This window comes from Haliaeetus albicilla, chromosome 28 (genome assembly GCF_947461875.1).
Source record: "Haliaeetus albicilla chromosome 28, bHalAlb1.1, whole genome shotgun sequence".
Lineage (NCBI taxonomy): Eukaryota > Metazoa > Chordata > Aves > Accipitriformes > Accipitridae > Haliaeetus > Haliaeetus albicilla.
Genome location: NC_091510.1, coordinates 15,987,101 through 16,005,762, shown reverse-complemented (window position 1 = coordinate 16,005,762; position 18,662 = coordinate 15,987,101). Strand labels below are relative to the sequence as shown.

The 18,662-nt window shown below is 39.9% G+C and overlaps 1 protein-coding gene across 10 annotated transcripts in view; it reads right to left on the bottom strand.

Moving 5' to 3' along the window:
• Positions 1-18,662, bottom strand: part of GRIP1 (glutamate receptor interacting protein 1) — a 327,461-nt gene that overhangs the window by 109,690 nt on the left and 199,109 nt on the right. For 9 of the 10 annotated variants that reach the window (XM_069773563.1, XM_069773570.1, XM_069773571.1 and 6 more), the window contains exon 2: positions 237-317. The exons of the other annotated variant lie outside the window; for it this stretch is intronic. In XM_069773563.1, the coding sequence (XP_069629664.1) occupies positions 237-317 (81 nt within the window). The remainder of the gene's footprint in view (positions 1-236; positions 318-18,662) is intronic. 10 annotated transcript variants of the gene reach the window in all.

Here is an 18,662-nt window from a genome sequence, read left to right as displayed (position 1 = left end):
TGATCAATGTCTGAAATGGGCTGCAAAAGATAAGAGACACAGGGATGTTCTTCATAGCAAAAGCTTGAGGTAACCTAACTGCAGGAACTCCTTACAGCTCCCATGGAACCTTCCTTATAAAGTTGCTTGGTAGTAACTGTAATTCATTTGCTTTTTATAACTAGTTGAATTTTTATTAGTATTACCTTGCTGTTCACAAACAAGTTAGGTGTTATAAAAAGCAAAGCAAATCTTACCTGGAATACTCTGTCTCCTCACAGACAGTGCTCCATCAGGTGCCTTTGCCTGGTTTGCAGACTTTGTGTAAGGACTCTCATCTAAACAGAAACAAGCAACACTTCCAGTTACTGTTAAAAATAATGTTAAAAACAATATAATTTTTACCCAAATACTGTGTGAACTAGCAATGCAGAGCACAAGAGCTGCTGTGAGCTGGATGAGGATGGGTATTTTTGGATGCTGCCTCAATGCTCAATGTCATGTTTAGACTCGAAGACAAAGGCTCTGAATAGCAGAGCTGAAAAGGATGGGGTAAAACTCAAATTGGACATAATGCTTAGCTGATAACAGGCTTGATACACAAAGGCCTTTTCGGTTTTAACAGAATCATAGAAATTTCCTTTTTCTCACGTTAAAAAGCTTCACATGTCAAAGACTTGAGTGCGAAAGGTACCATCCCTGTCCAGGAGTGAAAGGCTTCCAGAAGCTTTTGAATATCCCGGCTGTAAAGATGCACTCCTTTTCCTTTGTGATCTGTCAGTGGGTGGTTCCTTTTCTGTCGTAATGATTGATTGGGGAAAAAAATCAGAGAGCTGTTGCCAAATAGGCCAGGCACATTTATGCCTGAAGAACGGCACCGTAACAGTCTGTGTCTAAATAGGAGGCTACGTGGAACACCTACTGATCAACCTCAGTGCATAAAAGACCACTAATGGTGGGATGAGCAGATGAGTCATCAATTAAAGGCAGCATTAGGCAGAAAGTGAGTCATTTCTACACCTTTCTTAAGAGCAGAACGACGGTAGGGAAAAAATCAACTACATCGTAGCTTTTAAAAGGACAAGCTATACGCTCAGGAAAGAAATGTGAATAAAAGAGAAGAAATAACAATATGCGTTTTATCATTTCAAACAAAAGAAAGGAATCAGAAGGAATTAGGTTTCTGTCTTGCTTGTCCTTTAATCAAGTGCTCAAACACTTTAAAGTATTATCAAATCCTTCTATTTGCATATTTTCCTTCAGGTTGCAAAGGACTGATGCATCTACAGCATGTGCATGAATACATGCTTAAGTACAGATCAATGAGTAAAAGAATCAAAGACTATGTTATCTGGTATAGCATCCTCAGATCAAGTAGAACCATATAAACATTTTCTGGAGCATCAGTTTTTCTTTTCAGCTGACACTCTTGACATTATAAGCCTTGCTTTGTTGATTACACTATTTATGTCTTGCAAAGTCTCAAACTCCTTTAGAAACTTGCATCAAAGACAGCAGTCCATTTTTTATACAAGTGAGATGAGGGTTTGGTGAGCATAATTTAATTTAAAACCAGGTCTCAGAAAGAAGTGACTAGAAGAGTTGGTTGGCTTTTAAAACCAGAACCTCTGCAATGCACTCTGCTACTGTTAGGTGGATGCAGTAACAAAAAACCTAAATTAATTAAATAAAAAAGAAAGAAAAAGGCAAAATATTGTTTTATAGCCATGCACCTTGATGAAAATGCAGCAAGTAATGAAGAACATATATTGGTAAAATACCTCAACAGCCAATATAATTGTTTTTTCTACAGTAAAATGAACTCCCATTGCTTTAGGACTACATTGTTACAAGGATAAAGATAACAGTTTCGACTATACTGTATGCTAATACAAACTCCAAGAAAATAAAGTCATCAGCTACAGGAAATACAAAAGCATGAAAAAATATGAACATTGATCCAGCTACACAATTTAAGAAAAAGGTAGACATGTAAAGCTTTATTCTTCCATTTGAGGGAAGTGGAAAAGCTAATATTGCATATGCAGAAGAGACATCCCCTCATTAAAGAAAAAAAATTAAAATTAGAGTGAACTAGAGCTGCTGAAGGAAGTAGGATTATCTTCTTTCTTTCAGAGAAGAGGCACTGCTGAGCTCAAACTCAAGACAAGGCTCTCTGAACAGCCTTGCTAACTCATATCAATACCAAAAATATAGAGCTCATCAGTAACATGTGGCTTATATATCCGATCCATTATTACTTATTTGCAGGTGCTGAACGTGACAGCAGATAGCGAGACACGCATTTTTCTGTTAAAAAGCAGGCAAGAAACATAATACAATTCATCAGGAACCAATGCATGGTGATGACTTTGGGGCCCTATCTGAATGTGTGCCCTACCTATGAAAAAATCTATCAATTTATAGAACAAAACAGTCCTCTCCTACTCAGACTTACTACATACAAATTCTTTTCATCAGATCAGAGAGAGGGCAAAAAGGAAAGAGGAATTTCCACAACCAGACCTTTTTCATTGAATGTCTCTCACTGAGCAAATGAGTAAATAAGCTACAGCCTCTTGCTGGAATAGGATTTTCCCAATATTGCACTGTGCTGGGAGTACCTGTGATTATCCTGAGTTCAGAATAAAGGACAAGCCTGCAAATCTTTCTGGTTAACAGCACCAATGAGGGCAGAGGAGTTCAAACTACTTATTAGGGAGCCTGAGCCAAAAAAACTAGTATTTTCTACACAACAACTAGCAAATAGTAAAGGTAATAAAGACTGCATATGTGAGTAAGCTAGGATCGTAATTTAAGCATATTAATGTTGAAGATTTCCCAGGTATTTCTATAGCTTAGATACAGTAGGCATCCAATTGTGTTAGATTTCTTAATCTGTCTACAGACATTCACAGCAAAAAAAAAAAAAAAAAGAGGCCCAAAAAGTTGCTTCATAAACTTTTGAACCCCTATTAATGCAAAACATGCCCAATTAATTATTGGAAAATAACAACGAGCCATTGTATCATCAGTGGATTGGGAAGCTGTTCCCAGGACAGGAAGGAATTTTCTTTCAATGCCCATTTAACAGTAAAATCACACTGCAACATAACTAGAAATCAGTGTAAAGGATTCCCAGAAGCAAAGGAAAACAAATATAACCAACTGGAGAAAGAATGCTAACAGCCTTATTGAGATGCTTGAGACAGAAAAGTAATATAAAGAGCAGACAGATGCAGAAATACATGTCATCCTAAAGAATGGAGTAACTAGAGAGACAAGGAAGCCCTCATAGCCCTGAAATGTCAGACACCATTCACGCTGTCAGAAAGGGAAATATCTGTTTGTACGTGTTAGTGAAGTTGTATGTATGGCCACAAGAATTTATTATCAAATTATAATTTGTTGATGTCCCCATCCGCTCTATAGTTAGCAGGGAGGGTCTTAAAACATGCAAAAACGTCTCACGATAGCAGTACTAGAGGGATTTGTCTGAGTGTTTTGCATTACCAGCTTCCTCCTCTAAAGCACAGATAGACTTTGTGGAGATGAGACCCAACCCAGCAAGCCAACACCCTGAAAAAGCAAACGGGTATGAAGCATTTCCCCCCCGCAATGGGAGACAGTAACTCAAAACTAGGTAAAGCTGCGACATATTTAAGAAGCCACACGTACAAAGCAGAGGGAGAAAGAGGCTAGATTCAGCAGCATCTCACCTAGCTACACCCTAATACTAACATAACCCAGCCATCAGCAGGGAGCAAGCCATCGTCTGTGAAGAATTCACAGGCCAAACCGTGTCGTCTCTGAGCACGGAAACGCCTTCACCTGGAACGCGCAGACACGCAGCTGCAAACGCTGCGCGCGGTGCAGCAGCTCCTGCCCGCTTCTGCAGGAATCGCTTCTGCAGGAACCGCGCCGCAGGCGGCCGCGCTCCCGCAGCCCGACTGGCGTAGCTCTGTGCGTACACTCTTGGAGCTGTAGCCATTGCATCACTGTTCTTTTTTTTCTTTCTTCTAATTTCATCTGGCTAAGAGATTAGACAGCCCATGGTAAATAATTTCTAGGAAGTCAGTAGGTCACATTGAGGTGACTGCTATGCCGGCAGATCTCTTCGTTCGGTGACCACTGGAAACAAACGCTCTTATGCTTTTATCAGCTGGGGGTCGTTTCCCCCCCCCCAAATCATACTTGCACGTTGTTTGCGGTTGCCAACGTGCAGTAGTGAACAAGATGCCCACTGTGTTAATTCACCTCCTCCCTGGCAGAACGCAGCAATAATCTCAGAGGGAACATCTTGCAGATTACCGAGATTCTTAACCAGCAAAGCAAAATCCTCTTCCCATTTTCTCCTTTTGCTTGTCCTCACAAAAGCAACAGCCCCATATACGGGTAACAGTAGCTCACATATCCTTTCAGAGCTCTGCACACAATTCTTCTAATTAAAGACTGCAAGGATAATGATCAAGAGGACAAGCAAGTAGTCCTACTGCTTACAGCTATTACTGTAGGCTTATTGCCTTCAGCTATTGACTGTGAGGCAGACAGACAGCTTTTTGCACTTTCCTGCCTATTTTTAACCTGGTGGCATCTCTATCCTATAACAGAATGATTCATTCTTTGAGTTAGTGACCATGCTGTGTCACATTTATATCGTTCTGCATTGCTCTTACTATACAGGGGGGGCACCTCTGCCCAAGGCTAGGGGCTCTATGCACTGTAACAAACCAACAGTAATGTAACTCCACCAAGATTACACACCGGACAACGTGTACAGATACTTATGTATTTAACGTGCTTGGTACTGTGCTAGCAAAATGACCATATGAAATCTTCAGATATTTGCTGTATTCAGTTTAATATCCTTTGAAGGATACCAACTGGGGACACATAAGGGGGAATAAAATGAAAGCCTAAAGATATTTCCTCAACAGTCAAGCCTAGGCATTCAACGGTTTGGGTGGTTTATGGCCGCTGAACCATCTGCATGTCTCTCGAGGTGGCTGTGAAAGCTATTGACACAAGGACGTTGTTTACAGATGTTGTAAAGGCTAAGAGCGCGCTCTCCTTCAAGTCTTCACGACGGGTTAGAGGATGCTTCCTTCACTGCTCCTGCCGCACGTCCAGGCGGTAACTAGTGAACCAGTAAACGTGTCCAAACCCTGTGGAGCACCAGGTGGTCCCAGAGGACGACTAAACACAACCGCGTCCTGTCGGATACGAAGGGGAAGCCTCTTCCCACCCCACTGGGAACAGCTACTGAACAGCTCAGCAGCTGCTGCTTTGGCCCTCCTACACGGAGAGGAAACGTTCATGTGTTGTTGCTTACACCATTTGGGATAGCACGCACCTCGGACTAGTAGAGGATCACATACCTGTACAGAGGCAGAGGATGACAACAAAAGAAGTTGTCAAGAGAATGATGAGAGCTAAGAGAAGAACATCCCCAAGGTTAGTTTCTCAAAAATTCAAAGCACCAGGGTCACAGTTATTACTTCAGGCATTCCAAGATCTGTAATATCCCATTCACAGAAATTTGCCACTCTTTAACTTTATAATGATGAATATTTTTCACTAAAAGCAACAGATTTTTATGAATCCTGCCAGTACAGCACAAAATACCATAGGTTCTCATGCTCCCTACATCTGACATTTATCCTGAATTTTATCTTTAAATGGCATAAAGCTCAGCATTATCTAAAAGCATCATTTTTGGCACAGTATCACACCAGTGACAGTTGGTAAATTCTGGGCTACAACGTTCTCGGTTATCCCCACAGCTTGCAGCTGGAGGCTTTCACAGTTAAAAATAAACATGTATCCACTGATGTCTATGGTTTACAGAAGCTCTGAAGTTGAGGAACGCTTACACAGAGTCTCAGTACAACTTTTAGTACCATTCCTGCAGCAACTTACTCTCTTCTAAACTCAGACCTTACTGTTCAATATCTTCCATTGTGTAAGAAAGCTGAAATATTTACTGGAGCAGTGACTTGAACCCTGGTCTTGCATTCATAGATGACTACCACTAGTCCCAGCTACAGACGACTCCCAGTACTACAAACTCCCAGCTACACAATCATTCAGTCTCGCTCGGTCGCTCTGATCAATGTTTTAGGTATGTCATACAAAGTAAAACAGATCAAAGCGATCTCCTCTCCAGTCAGTTCCAAGCCCTGCACCAGATCAGGCAGAAGAGGGAATCTGAACTCAAGATCCCCTGTGTACCCCTGGGAGCAGCCCAGCCACTACGAAGTCATCAGGACCACTCCAGAAAAATGCCCCTGCTCCCACATAAGCTCATCTCCTCAATTTCAGTTCTTTGTTTCTGGTAAAAATGCATAAATGTTTTCTCTGAACTGTTACAAATTCTGGAAAATGTAATTTTCAGGTTGACCTACAACAATAGGAAGGGGAAGAAAATACCGAGAAGGGAGTTGAAGCTTGGTTATCACACTACCCCACAGCTTCCAGCTGAGAGGACTTCTGTTAAAGACAGTGGACAAATCTTTCTCTCTGAACTCAAAGACCAAATAATTCTGAATGAGGACTAAATAACTGAATATTTATGCAATACCCCAACCAATGTAACCAGTAACAGTCACAATCAGTAAATAGATACCAACACAACTTAACTGAACCTATAACAGCTATTACAGTTATAACAGCTGTAAATGAATCACAGCAAGACTACTACTACCCAGATCTTTTTTTTTTCTTTTAAATAACTAAAGCTTATAAAGTAAGTGGAAGTTCTAAAATTCTGTTAAGTTTTACAACTGAATTATTGAATACACTTGAATCGATAAACCACACTGAAATTTGCTGGGAAGCAGTGAATAGTGGGAATCTTACTTTGGCTGTTGATGGGAGATTTGGCACAAATGTTTTTAGCCTGGTGTAACTTGTATCCTTAGTAACTATTATTGACAACAATAATGAAAAAATATCTCAGAGAATGTATTTTTCCTGGGAAAGGAGGATGTTTTTAAAAGACTTGCTTTTAAGTAATGCAAAAGTCTAGAGAAAAATTAACATCCTGGAATATTCATGGTTACCACAATGTCACCACAGCTGTGTCAGAGCGTAATGGACTATAAACAGTTGAAAAAAAGAGACAAAATTGGCTAAGTTCTTTCAGCAGATGTACAATGTACAGATTTTGAATGTATATGCTTCATGAAACAACAAAATGCCAACAATTTGCTTTGCCCATATGCTAACCCTTTCAGACTTGTTATGGGAACTCCAACCATGAAAGAAAGCACTAATTTCTCCTACTGGTGCAGAAGAACAACAATTTTTCGAGTTCCTTTTAGATCTATGGCTTCAATCACTTCCAATAAGAGTTCATTTTTGAAATGCCAATGCTGCTGTTCGAAGCAATGCTTAGAAATATCTAAAATTTCCGAAGAGCTGCATGTAAAGCAGTCATTAATGAACTAGGCTCCAAGTAGGACAAACATCAATGTAATTAATTTAATCTTTTCTTATCAAACTCTGTGCTCAATGCTCTCCAGCAGTCTTTATTAAGAAAATACAGGGTTTCAAATGCTTCCATAAGTAACATTTGTTGGTGTGTGTGACACAGAAGAATTATGAGAATGAAGAATTAGAATAGCTCCTTTGATAATTTTCTTTCCCATACTTAGCAGATGTATCCTCTGGTTTTCTTAAGAAACTTAATTTTAACAGTTATAGCACCCAATGAATAACTCTGTTGTCTCTCTAAAGTGAAAATTTATTCAATTTTATTATACTTTATGTAAATTTAATTCTCTTTTTTTTCTGAATTATATGGTTACTTATTACAGTAGGAGCTCAGTTTTAATCTAGAAGCAAGAAAAGTAGGCTACTGTAATTATGCATAACTGTGGATCCATTTCCTATGGATATTTACAATACCTCAGCAAGCTTGACCATTTGGAAAATGATCTGAATATCCTCCAAGTTGCTTGTCCAAAGTTAATTTCCTAAGTCTGTGCTTAGGCACCTGAATGGAATGCTTGGCCTCCTAAATGGCTAAATATGCTGACCTCCTCCCAAAGCTATTTTGCTCAGGAAAATTCAGAACATTCCAAGATCATCTAAAACATGCAGGATCTGCAGAAAGCTGAAAACATGTCTCGAGAGATATTAGCATATGGTGAAATTCACTTCAGTGGATTATCTAATAAAGAAGTAATCCTATTTAAATAATACCCCAACCACAAACTACTTCAAATCTGATAAATATGGGGGTTTTTTTGTTTATACAGCATTAAGCATTTGTTAAGGGATTAAACTTGAATGCCATAAACCAGAATCATACTGAATCATAATTTTAGGATTCAAAGTGAGTTTCACTCTGTTGTCTTGAGCTGCTGTTTATTGTTTCTGGAAATAATAGAGGCATCACATAAGTGAAATGTGTGAGGCTTAACCAGAGCAGCTAGAAACTGAAGAAGCTGGGACAGTGACAAAGCTCAAAGAAACTGAGGATGTAAACTGTTTTCCTCTGTGAGACAGTTTGGGATTTTTCTGTACATACAACTTCTTCTGCAGAAAACCTTATTCTAGAGGATGGGGCTATAAAACTTTTCCTTTAAAAGAAAATTCCTAAGTGACACAGATGTCACTGACAGGAAACATTTCCAGATACTCAAGCTACAGTTTTTGTTCTGAATACCCATGGTTTGTTAAGAGTTGCACCCTGGTCCATAGGGAGGTTTCGCTGTCCTCCCTGCGTGTGCGGTTACGAACACTACATGGCTCTGCTGTACTGCTGCACGCTGGCATTGTGTGAAGGGGCCATATGTAAGCTTTGGGGGAAAAAAATATTGAAAACTGTTTTCTTTCTTAAGTTCGAATAATTAAGAGATTCAATTACATTGTTTAACACTAGTAAATGCTAAATCATCATCCCTCAAGAATATTTGAGCAGAGGAACACCACTGTCAAGAAGACGATAAAAGTTCCAACAAGGCTCCTGGAGAAGGGAGTTGAGCAGAGGAGTGAGACCTGAGCCAAGGCAGCGGCCCAGGGCCAGAAAACCAGATGGCACTAACACTACACCTCATGGAAGAACACTTCTATGAATAGATACTTACTTTAAAAATACATCAGTGACCTAAATATTACCTTTTATTCTCTACGCTTGGTTCAGCCACCCCTTCCAGATCAGATTTGCTGGGCTGGGAAGACAGCGATAGATTAGGGGAAAAGGGGCCAAGCCATATCCCGTGGCTCCCGGACCATGCCCTCAAGCTAAGCCACCATGCTCCTGGCTGCCCACCACCACGCCTCCTTGGGACAAAAGGCAATTGCCTTCCTGGCAGGCAGCATTTCACCGTATATTAATAAAAGACAACGTGTGGTATGGTCTGCTATTACATTTGTGGTTAAAATGCAACAGGAAAAATATATACTGGTCATCTGAGCTGTGCATATCCTGCATGGCACCTCCACTGGACCAGCAGATCTTAACTGCATCTTTCTTGCGCAACAACTGTTCCTGTGCTTTCTCAGCCCAACCTTGGTGGAGGTTTTCCCTGCAGTCTGACTGCATGAAAATTAAAAGAAGAAATGATGTTTGAAACTGCTGTTAGATTATTTTAAAGCTTTCTGATTTTTCCAATTGGGGGAAATAAAGTTATATATTCCCCCTTCCTATCCCTATGTATATATACACAAATAATGATCTTCTATGAGTATTCACGAGGAAGACACCTACCACCTTCTACCTGTGCAGACCATAACACAAAGCAGATCAGGAACACCTGCCCAGGCTGGTGGCTTTACAGTTGACAAGGACTGGGGGAAGAGAGGATGTCAACTAGGAACTTCTCGACCGCATGGCAGGGAAAGCAGAAGCTAGTTGCATGTGTGCTGGGGGAAGGCAATGATAAAGGTTAATAGCTGAGACAGTGAGACTGTCACTCAAGTTGCATAAAAACTAAGTATGTTAAACTGTTCGGAAAACAGGAGTTTGATTTGCTTCAGGAAACATAAGAATAAGCAAAGTCACAACGCTACATTCAAAGACAAGAAGTTAGGAATGATAATTTTTCATGAGGTTAGCTATCCAGCCTCCATTCCAATGCTGTACTAATGCTATTTGCAGTAAATTATATCATGTATTTTTCAGCCTACTTGTGTCTGTAAGTGTCTCTAGTGATGACATCTCCATCACTTTCCTTTGGAGACTGCGCCACAGGATGCATCAGATCTCACAGTTGGAAAATAGTTCCCTCCATCAGTCTACAATTTTCTTTCCTTGCTTTAACTGTCATTCTATTACTCCTAATAACATTCTTCCCCTCTTCAGAAGGTCTTATAAAAAAGTCTCTCTCATGTACTGTTCATTCCAGAAATCACACAGATTACTGTGCTTACTGCTTTAGGCTAGGATCCTACCACTACTTCTTACTGGGCATGACTTACCACAAGGACTGGCTGATCTTGTCCCTGAAGCACAGTGTACATGCTGACTGGGATATCCACTTGGTGAAGAATCCATTTAGTTTCTTTAAACCAAAAATTTGCACAAGTGTAACTCTGGTGTGGACAACATTAAGAGTAAAGCATACTTTTGCATCTCAGTAATATGTAGTATGAATTGACAGCATTATAGTTATCTTTTTTAATCCCACTAACAAGCTTTATTTGATTCATAAAATAATTCTAACATTGCCACTAGGAGCTACATAAACATTATACCAGTACCAGCATATTTATATTGGCACACCAGTAGGCTTGCCCCACTTATTTATAGTCCAAAGGACGCACATTAGTCCAAATTGGCACAGCTTAGGCTTAGTGAAAAACTGATCTTTCAAAATGCATTTCTTTCAGGAGTCAGGCTATAAACCTGGCACCTTTCTCATGCCCTTGTGAAATACTCTCCCTACCTTCAGCCCCTACCCTGGAAGAGTTTAGTCTATATGTCCACAAAGACTGTGCCATAACTTTGACTAAGTTCAGCTGTCAGCAAAACTTCACTGTTCTTGGAAGCTGTGACAAGTTTGAACACAGTGCAGAGTAAGAGTCTTTTTAAATAAAGTGCTGTGTGCTTTTAGGAGCGGGAGCAAAGCACAGGAACAAAAGAGATGTCAAGTTGACAAAACAACATATACATATTTGTTCTACTTAAAGCTCACATAAAGCCTAGGCCACCTTCTGTGCTCCAGACAGCATCTATCCATGCACCCAGCTCTTTACGGCAAGCCTTTTAACCTGTCAAATACTCTTTATTTGCTAGTGCCTCCCGAGTCCTGTTTAATCTCAAAGCTTATTTAGGGCAAGCAGTTCATTGTCTGCAGTATTCCTCAAATTCTCTAAAATGGTAATTATTAGAACTGCTTGCCCACATCTTTGCCTGCTTGCAACTTAGCCCATGTCTGAGTCAGCTTTTTGTAATCCTATGGAAAATACAATAAAGAAACAGATACAGATGGATGTGTGACATACATGAAAAATTATACCCCCATAACCTTCAAGAAGGCAGGCAAATGGTTTTTAATCTTTCCATGTGCCAATCCCCCAAGCTTTTTAACCAGGTCTCCTTCTCCTTTAGGAATTCACAGCTGCACATTTATAACATCTTTGGCTCCGAAGCGCCTAGAAACAACGACAGCATCAACCAATCACCTACCACAACTGCAGGAAGAATAAACATGGATTTCATTTTTTCATTGTGTAAAAACTCTACTTAAACTTTTTGTCCTAACACTCCAGTAATGGTGAGGTAATTATTAAATCTTTCTCTGTATTACCAGTGTATTGCCAGCACTTTCAGATCCATCATAACACTCTGTGTGTGTGCATGTGCGTGCACGCACATGTGCTTAATTTTAATGATCGGTTTATTCGATTCGTAAAATAATTTCAAAACAGACAGCAGAAAGTAATTAAAAGTAACAGGAAATCTCACACATTAAAAATAGCTCGAGCCAACCTGACATAGTACCAGATAAAGGACTCTGCAGAAACAAGGCATTAAGGCAGAAGCTCAAACAAACCATCCAGACTTGCCATGTTCTGAAGGTCATGCAAGCCCCAGTTTTGGCAGAACAACAGCATGATGAATGCCAGAGTCCAGATCACTCTATCATGGCCAGTCTGTGCCCTGTCCAGGTTTTTATAATGAAGGACTGAGGGAAACCAAGCTGATTCTAGGAGCTAGAATAGAATACAGGCAATTAATAAGACACAGTGTATAAGACTTCAGACCCAAGCAAGTGCTAAATATATTAACATCTGCACACTATGCAGCCAATGAAATACATCTGTAATAAGCTCGTGAAAAAAGAAAGTTAAGCCAAATAGGCCACACCATTATTTCACAAAGACGCTACACTCTTAGTTATCTGAAGTCTCTAAAAGGAAAGCCTGGTGCAGAATACAGTACACGTTAATGTAAACTGCCATTGGGGAGGAAGGGAGAAACATTCAAGATAAGAAATGACAGAAAATATTAAAACTGCAATTCCTACACAAGAACAGAGAAAAATGCTTTCAACTACTTGCTGTAGCTTTGAAATCCAGATGACAACAATATCTTATTAACCATGTCAGGAAACATCTGTATAGCCAGCATCAACATGCCTATCAAACAGAAGACACAACTGCAGGCACAGCTGGAATTTTATTGACCAAATCAACAAGAAAACAGAGGACAGGACCTATATCAATAACTGGGGCAAGATGTCTGATAGATGACAGTAGAGGTTTGATCTTTAAGGTATTTCAAGAAATAACTGGTATTTAAAAAAAATGCCAATGATGCCAAGCTATGATTTCCATACTGCAGAAAGCAAGCTCTTAGCTGCACAGAAGAGTTGAACAAGTTCATTAAGACTGCAAGAACTGCAAAGCAAGCCACTGAGACCGGTAAGAATTGCTGGTTAAGGCAGTGGCTTTTAACCTGATGTCTGTCAAGCCCTGAAGGATCACAGACTACTGTGCCACATCTCTTGAAAGGTCCCTAAGAAAAAAAAAAAAAGGGCACCTTTACTCTGTACTGCAATCTAATTATGGAACATATCTATCAAGGTGTGCAACACCACTAAGTATCTAAACAAAGAAGAATGAAGCCATTAAGACTAACAGGCACAGTCAGCTGTCCCAGGCTGCCCCAAGAGGCTGAAAAAAGCAAGTTTCTGCACTCCACAGCCAACACAGTCTGCCTTCCAGGTCTTACAAAGGCTTGAAGATATGCACTGGTTTTGGCTGGCTAGAAATGTAAAAGCTTCTGAAAACATTTCCTAACAGGAGTTAGGAGAACAACCACTGACTGCAGAACAAGTATTAACTCCGTTGATGGACAGTGTGTGTTTGATGTGCTTTCAGCTTCCCTGGTGCATCCTTTGAGGAGAGAGAGCGGGGAGGAGGTGCAGTCCTCTGGAGGAAGGGAGCCTTGCTTCCACTAAAGAATCACTGGGGAAGGTGCTGCACGAGCACTGAACAGAAGGAGGACCTCCCGGGGACCCGAGAACCCCTTGCAGAGTTTGCAATAAATAAATAAATAGAACCTGTTTGGTCCAAAGTCTTGCTGGAGGTGGGGGAGGGGGGGGGGGAGACTGCTTACTGTAAGTTAAAGGTCTAGCCAGATTTACTTTAAAAAATAACCTGGGTTCCCATCAGTCACTTTGAAAACTAAACACATTAAAACACACCAAAAGAGGTCTTCCAGCAGAAAGAACTACCTTTCACTACACATAATACAGGACTCACGTAAATTATTCTTTGTGAGGCTTATAAAACATCTTGCTAACACTTCCCCCTTGTCTCCTATACTCCACAAAAATTCCATTACTATTCCTGTCTTCTTGCCTTCAGAGAATAAATAATAATAAGCTCGTTGTCTACGAGGTTTATGGGTGTTCAAAGTTGTCAGTCACCTGCCATTTCCATGCAAAGCATAAACCCAAGCAGATTTGTCCTTGAAGGAGTTGTAGGGCAGCTGAGCTGGTAGTATTGACCCTAGGCTTTCTGAACCCATACCGTCTCAGAGCTTATCATAAAAATGTTCCTCTTTCTGTCAAAAGAGGCTGGCACTGAACAGCTCTGTGAAAGCAGCTCCCATGCCTCATACTCCTGTGTAAGGTCAGACTAGAGGCAAGGGATGCTTAATAACAGCTCTGCTTTTGCGCGTTCCACAGCAGCATTCATTCTGCCTGCTTCCTTGTGTCCACACTCCTTCCCTTCGTAGGGGCATTACATTTTAAAAGCATATGCGGAACAGAAGTAATAAAAAAGATGAGTGTGACAGACAACATAACAGAAAATAAATATATGCAACGCATAGGATTCTGCGTGTCAGATAAAGAAGAGGGAGAGAAAACAAAACTAAATCAGGCTGCAGAAGGAAAAGAAAGGAAGGAACAGTATGGAGAGATGAATGGGAAGAGACTAATCCCACTTCTCAACTGCTTCTCAGTCCCCTCCCAAGTTCCTTTAACAAGCTGTATTTCCTTTGCTAATTAGACAGTAGAACTGAAGCACTCTGACTTGAAATCACACAGAAATTAGAAGTCCTCAGCTTTGAGTTGCTACTCCTAATAGCAAAAGGCCAAATTAGAAAACACTGGAGAAGCGGATTTGGCAAGAGACACCAAGACACCAGTATCACAGCAGGAATTAATGCTTCGCTGCTTTCCCTTCCCGAGCTGTCTCCTCTGCTTCTGGGCTAACGCTCCTCCCCTGTGAGAAGCAAATGAATAAGGGAGCTAGTGAGAGCTGTATATATTTTCTATCACCATCGCCAGCTCAAAGAACTTGAGTGGGAACTGAAAACAAAGGATGAAGTTCAGGAAACAAAACCCTCAATACTTTTTCAAACATGCAGGAATTTTTGGTTCCAATCCTTTGTCTAATATTCTGCTTAGCAGAGGAGCACGGATAACAATGAAAGTGTTACTGCTAGCATTATACGGATGGAATAAAACTATAGAAGTGTCAGTGACAACCTAAAGACAAAACAAAGGGAACATAAAGTCTCGGCACATAAATTATTTCTTTAACCACCACTGTTTTGTACAATTTTTCCTTTCTAGCATGATTTTTTTCAGGGACCAGATTAGCCTCAGGATTGCTGCCATCACTTCTAGAGTAAAATAAAAGTCTATTGAGACTTATATGTAAAAAGTTAATTAAAAATTGAATAAAATGACAATAGAGATCAAACAATGTCTATTCCCCAAGTTCATGCCAAGATCCATATACATGTAACGTTTCATACAAGGTAAACTATCTCGTGATGTTTTCAATAAAAATGATGATGAAGAATAAAATGTTCCCATTATCCTTTCCCAACAGATTTATTCAAAGTAAATCAGAAGTTAAAACAAGTAAGTTAAACACAGAAGGATTACTCTATTCATTGACATTGCCAGGATAGTATCTTCAGTTCAGTCAGATTGGCTACTATACCAATAGTAAAAGCAATATTTTTCTTTGAGCCCCTGCTCTCAAAAGTATGCCAATTTAAGGGATCATTTGTGCCTATTAAAACCCAACCAAAAAGCAGTGGGATTTTAAAGTTAGCAGGATGCTTTACATTCAAACATGGGTTGGATGCTCTCCTGATTCAGGCTGCTTTCCTGAAGTAGGATTACATGCCCTGGTCTTGCAGATATTCAGGTACATGCATGGCTTTTTGCTCTCTAAGTTCATTGTGAAAGTCAAGACATGTACTCACCATTAATACGTTTTTCTGTGGGGCTATGTCATATCGTGTTTTATGTAAGCAGAAGTATGCAAAAATCCATCACAAATCATAGCCCACCATTTCTAAACACATTTCTAAAACCTGGAACCTAATATTAAGTTCCTAAACGCAGCTATGACAAAACAGGCCACTATTGTAGTGTGTTCCCACTGAACACACTGGCAAACTGCAGTGAGCATGGCTGTGTGTAAGTCTGACACACAATTTCTATGTAAGAATCAAAAAATGGATACTGAAAGTCATACATTCATCATTTTAGTCTCTTTTAAAATGAATACTGTAACATTTATTCTCATAAAGCTCATAAAAATAAATACTCCCAACATAGAGATTTATGATACGAAACAATACCAATTTCAGAATAACAGCACTTTGATATAGAAAGGCCATGAAAGATCATCCAACATTTTGGTATAAACACACGATCTATTTTGAAATCCCCAGATGTGTGGGCTACCATTTCTTTCTTTGAAGATTTTATCTGATACGTGCTCATACACACTTTAAAATAGACCAAGGTCTATTAAAGTACATCAAAGTCCTGAAAGAGAAGTGGCTGCGATCCATTCATGCATATAGACAGTGAGCTACGGACAAATACCACCATTGTAGTGGCTTTCCACTTAAAACCCCCCTAACTATTTCCTTAATTTCCCTTCTCTGCCCTAATTTACTCTAACATATAAAGACTTCCTAACCATTTATGCCTTCTTTGCAATTAATCTCCCGTCTCACATGAATTTTAACCTTTTCAAGTGTACTATGGAAAACAATGAATTTGCGAGCAGATAAATGATAAAGTAGTGCGCATTCGTAAAGGTATAGGTGCTGATTTGACTGAGTCCTTTTATGAAATCTCAGCTAAATGAACAGAGAAGAGCCATGGATTATAATTACAGGTCCCCTGGACAATCTTAGTGAATCATCGTTTCTTCATGTTGCTATTTTAGCTTGCCAAAAAAACCCCAATCCTGGTAGTTTTCTAGCTCCCTATAAGACTTATAATATCCCTAGTCCATTGTAATTTTTTACTCCCCTGCCAATTCAAGTCAGTACACTGAAAATCCTCAGGACACACCACAGAGTATAATACTTTACACCTAACAGTGACACTGGCAAAGATCAAGGATGGAGAAAGAAATTTTAATTTAGCTGACGGGTTCAGCAGATGTGACACATTACCCATATCTGTGCTCCTATTTCTACCACCTCCAGCCTTTTACCGATTAATTTAGGCCGATCGTCCAAACCCATGAAGCACCATGGAGTAAGGCACAGCAGTCAACCCATCCACAAGATAGGATGATTAGCACTTAGAATGCAACTCTGTGAACCTCTATCATTATTTTAATGACACTTTATGTGCTAATTTTAAATATAACAGCTGCTTCTCTCAAGTTCTAGCTACAGGATTTTGCTAAAGATCACCTTTAACATTACAATCTAAATTCAATGAGATCATACATAAACAGAAAACATTCATATTAGCTATTCAGTGAACAGTAAGACTTGTGGGTTTGGGGATCTGGCTTTTTTAAAACATTCCATATGAACTGGCTAAAATCAGGAAATAAATTGTGGTATCAATACTGGCATAAAAGCCAAATCAACATGAAACCAAAGCATTTCAATAATAAAGAAGTCTACAGAGCTATGCTCACAGTTCACATTCACATTTTTCCCTAGGAAAGGACTACACAGTTAATTCCAGTTATGAGACACTGCACTTAAAAATTAAGCAATAAGTCCCTGGGTAAAATACATCTTCACTTTAGTGGGCCTCAGAAACACCCCCAAAATAGCATATCATCTGACCTGTCACTAGAGTTTTACAAGACAGTAATTATTCTCTTCTTCTCTTTCTTCAACAACATTCTGCAAGGAAAATAGTGTGATTCTGTAAATAAATTTTTTAATTTGAGTTTATCAACTGTTTATCAAGTAATTTGAGTTTTTCAAGAACTTATCAAGGGAAAGCTACTCTGGAGAAATTAAATCGTATGTGGAGATCTTCATGAAGTGCAACCTACGATCACTTCTAGTGCTTGCAGGAACAAGTTAATCTAGGTTCAATTCTCCACAGCCTGATGACCGGCACTGGCCTGGCTCTGCCTGTCACGGAGCATTTCCCCACTGTCAGACACGGCTGCTAGGAACAGTCAGCGAGAAGGAGAAATGATCCTGCAGGCAATTACATGTGTCCTCCCAGAAGGGCTTCAAACAGGAGAGAGATCTTGAACTACACTGAAAGAGAAGACCCCGTGCAGAACAAAGTACAGCTACATCGTGACCCATGTTTCATCTGGACTGCTGCATTTGATGCTATTTGGAGACTATGGGGTTTTTTAACATGTGCAGCCACATAAGCCCATGCAAGAGACCAAGCTTCTGGCTTACTGGGACTAAAATTGTAACTGCCACCCAGAAACACTGTTTTTCCCCTACAGCATGCGACATCACCCTTCTCAGCCCCTCAGCAGGCACATTTTCTCTTACAGATATCTGAAACATTCACTAAAACAGGCAAAAATTTTCAAGGCAGGGGGAACGAGTTGAGAATCTGCAAGTAGATTACTTCTGCTGCTAAGAATGCAGAAATAATGTTTTCTGCTGCTAAGCAATGTTTTTAGGAAAAACAAATGGTATTTTAAAACCTTCCTGCTAAAGCCACCAGAGATGACTATGTCTCTGACTTCCTCTGGTCTCTTCAAATATGCTTCTCATTAGCCTGCCTTCATCTTTGGTGTCTAGCTACCACCTCTTCACAGGATTGAGAGCATGAAGGAGGGAGGGAGACTGCTCCCATTCCTCGGGCTGGCTTTTGAATGCAGCTCCCCAGCTAACCATGATGAGCACAATGCACACTAGACCAACAAAGTCATAAAATCCGATTTTACTAACTTGCTGTAAAGTAACTTTCAACAAGATCATATTCATAGATCTGCATTACTAGCTCTTTCTTTAATTGGAC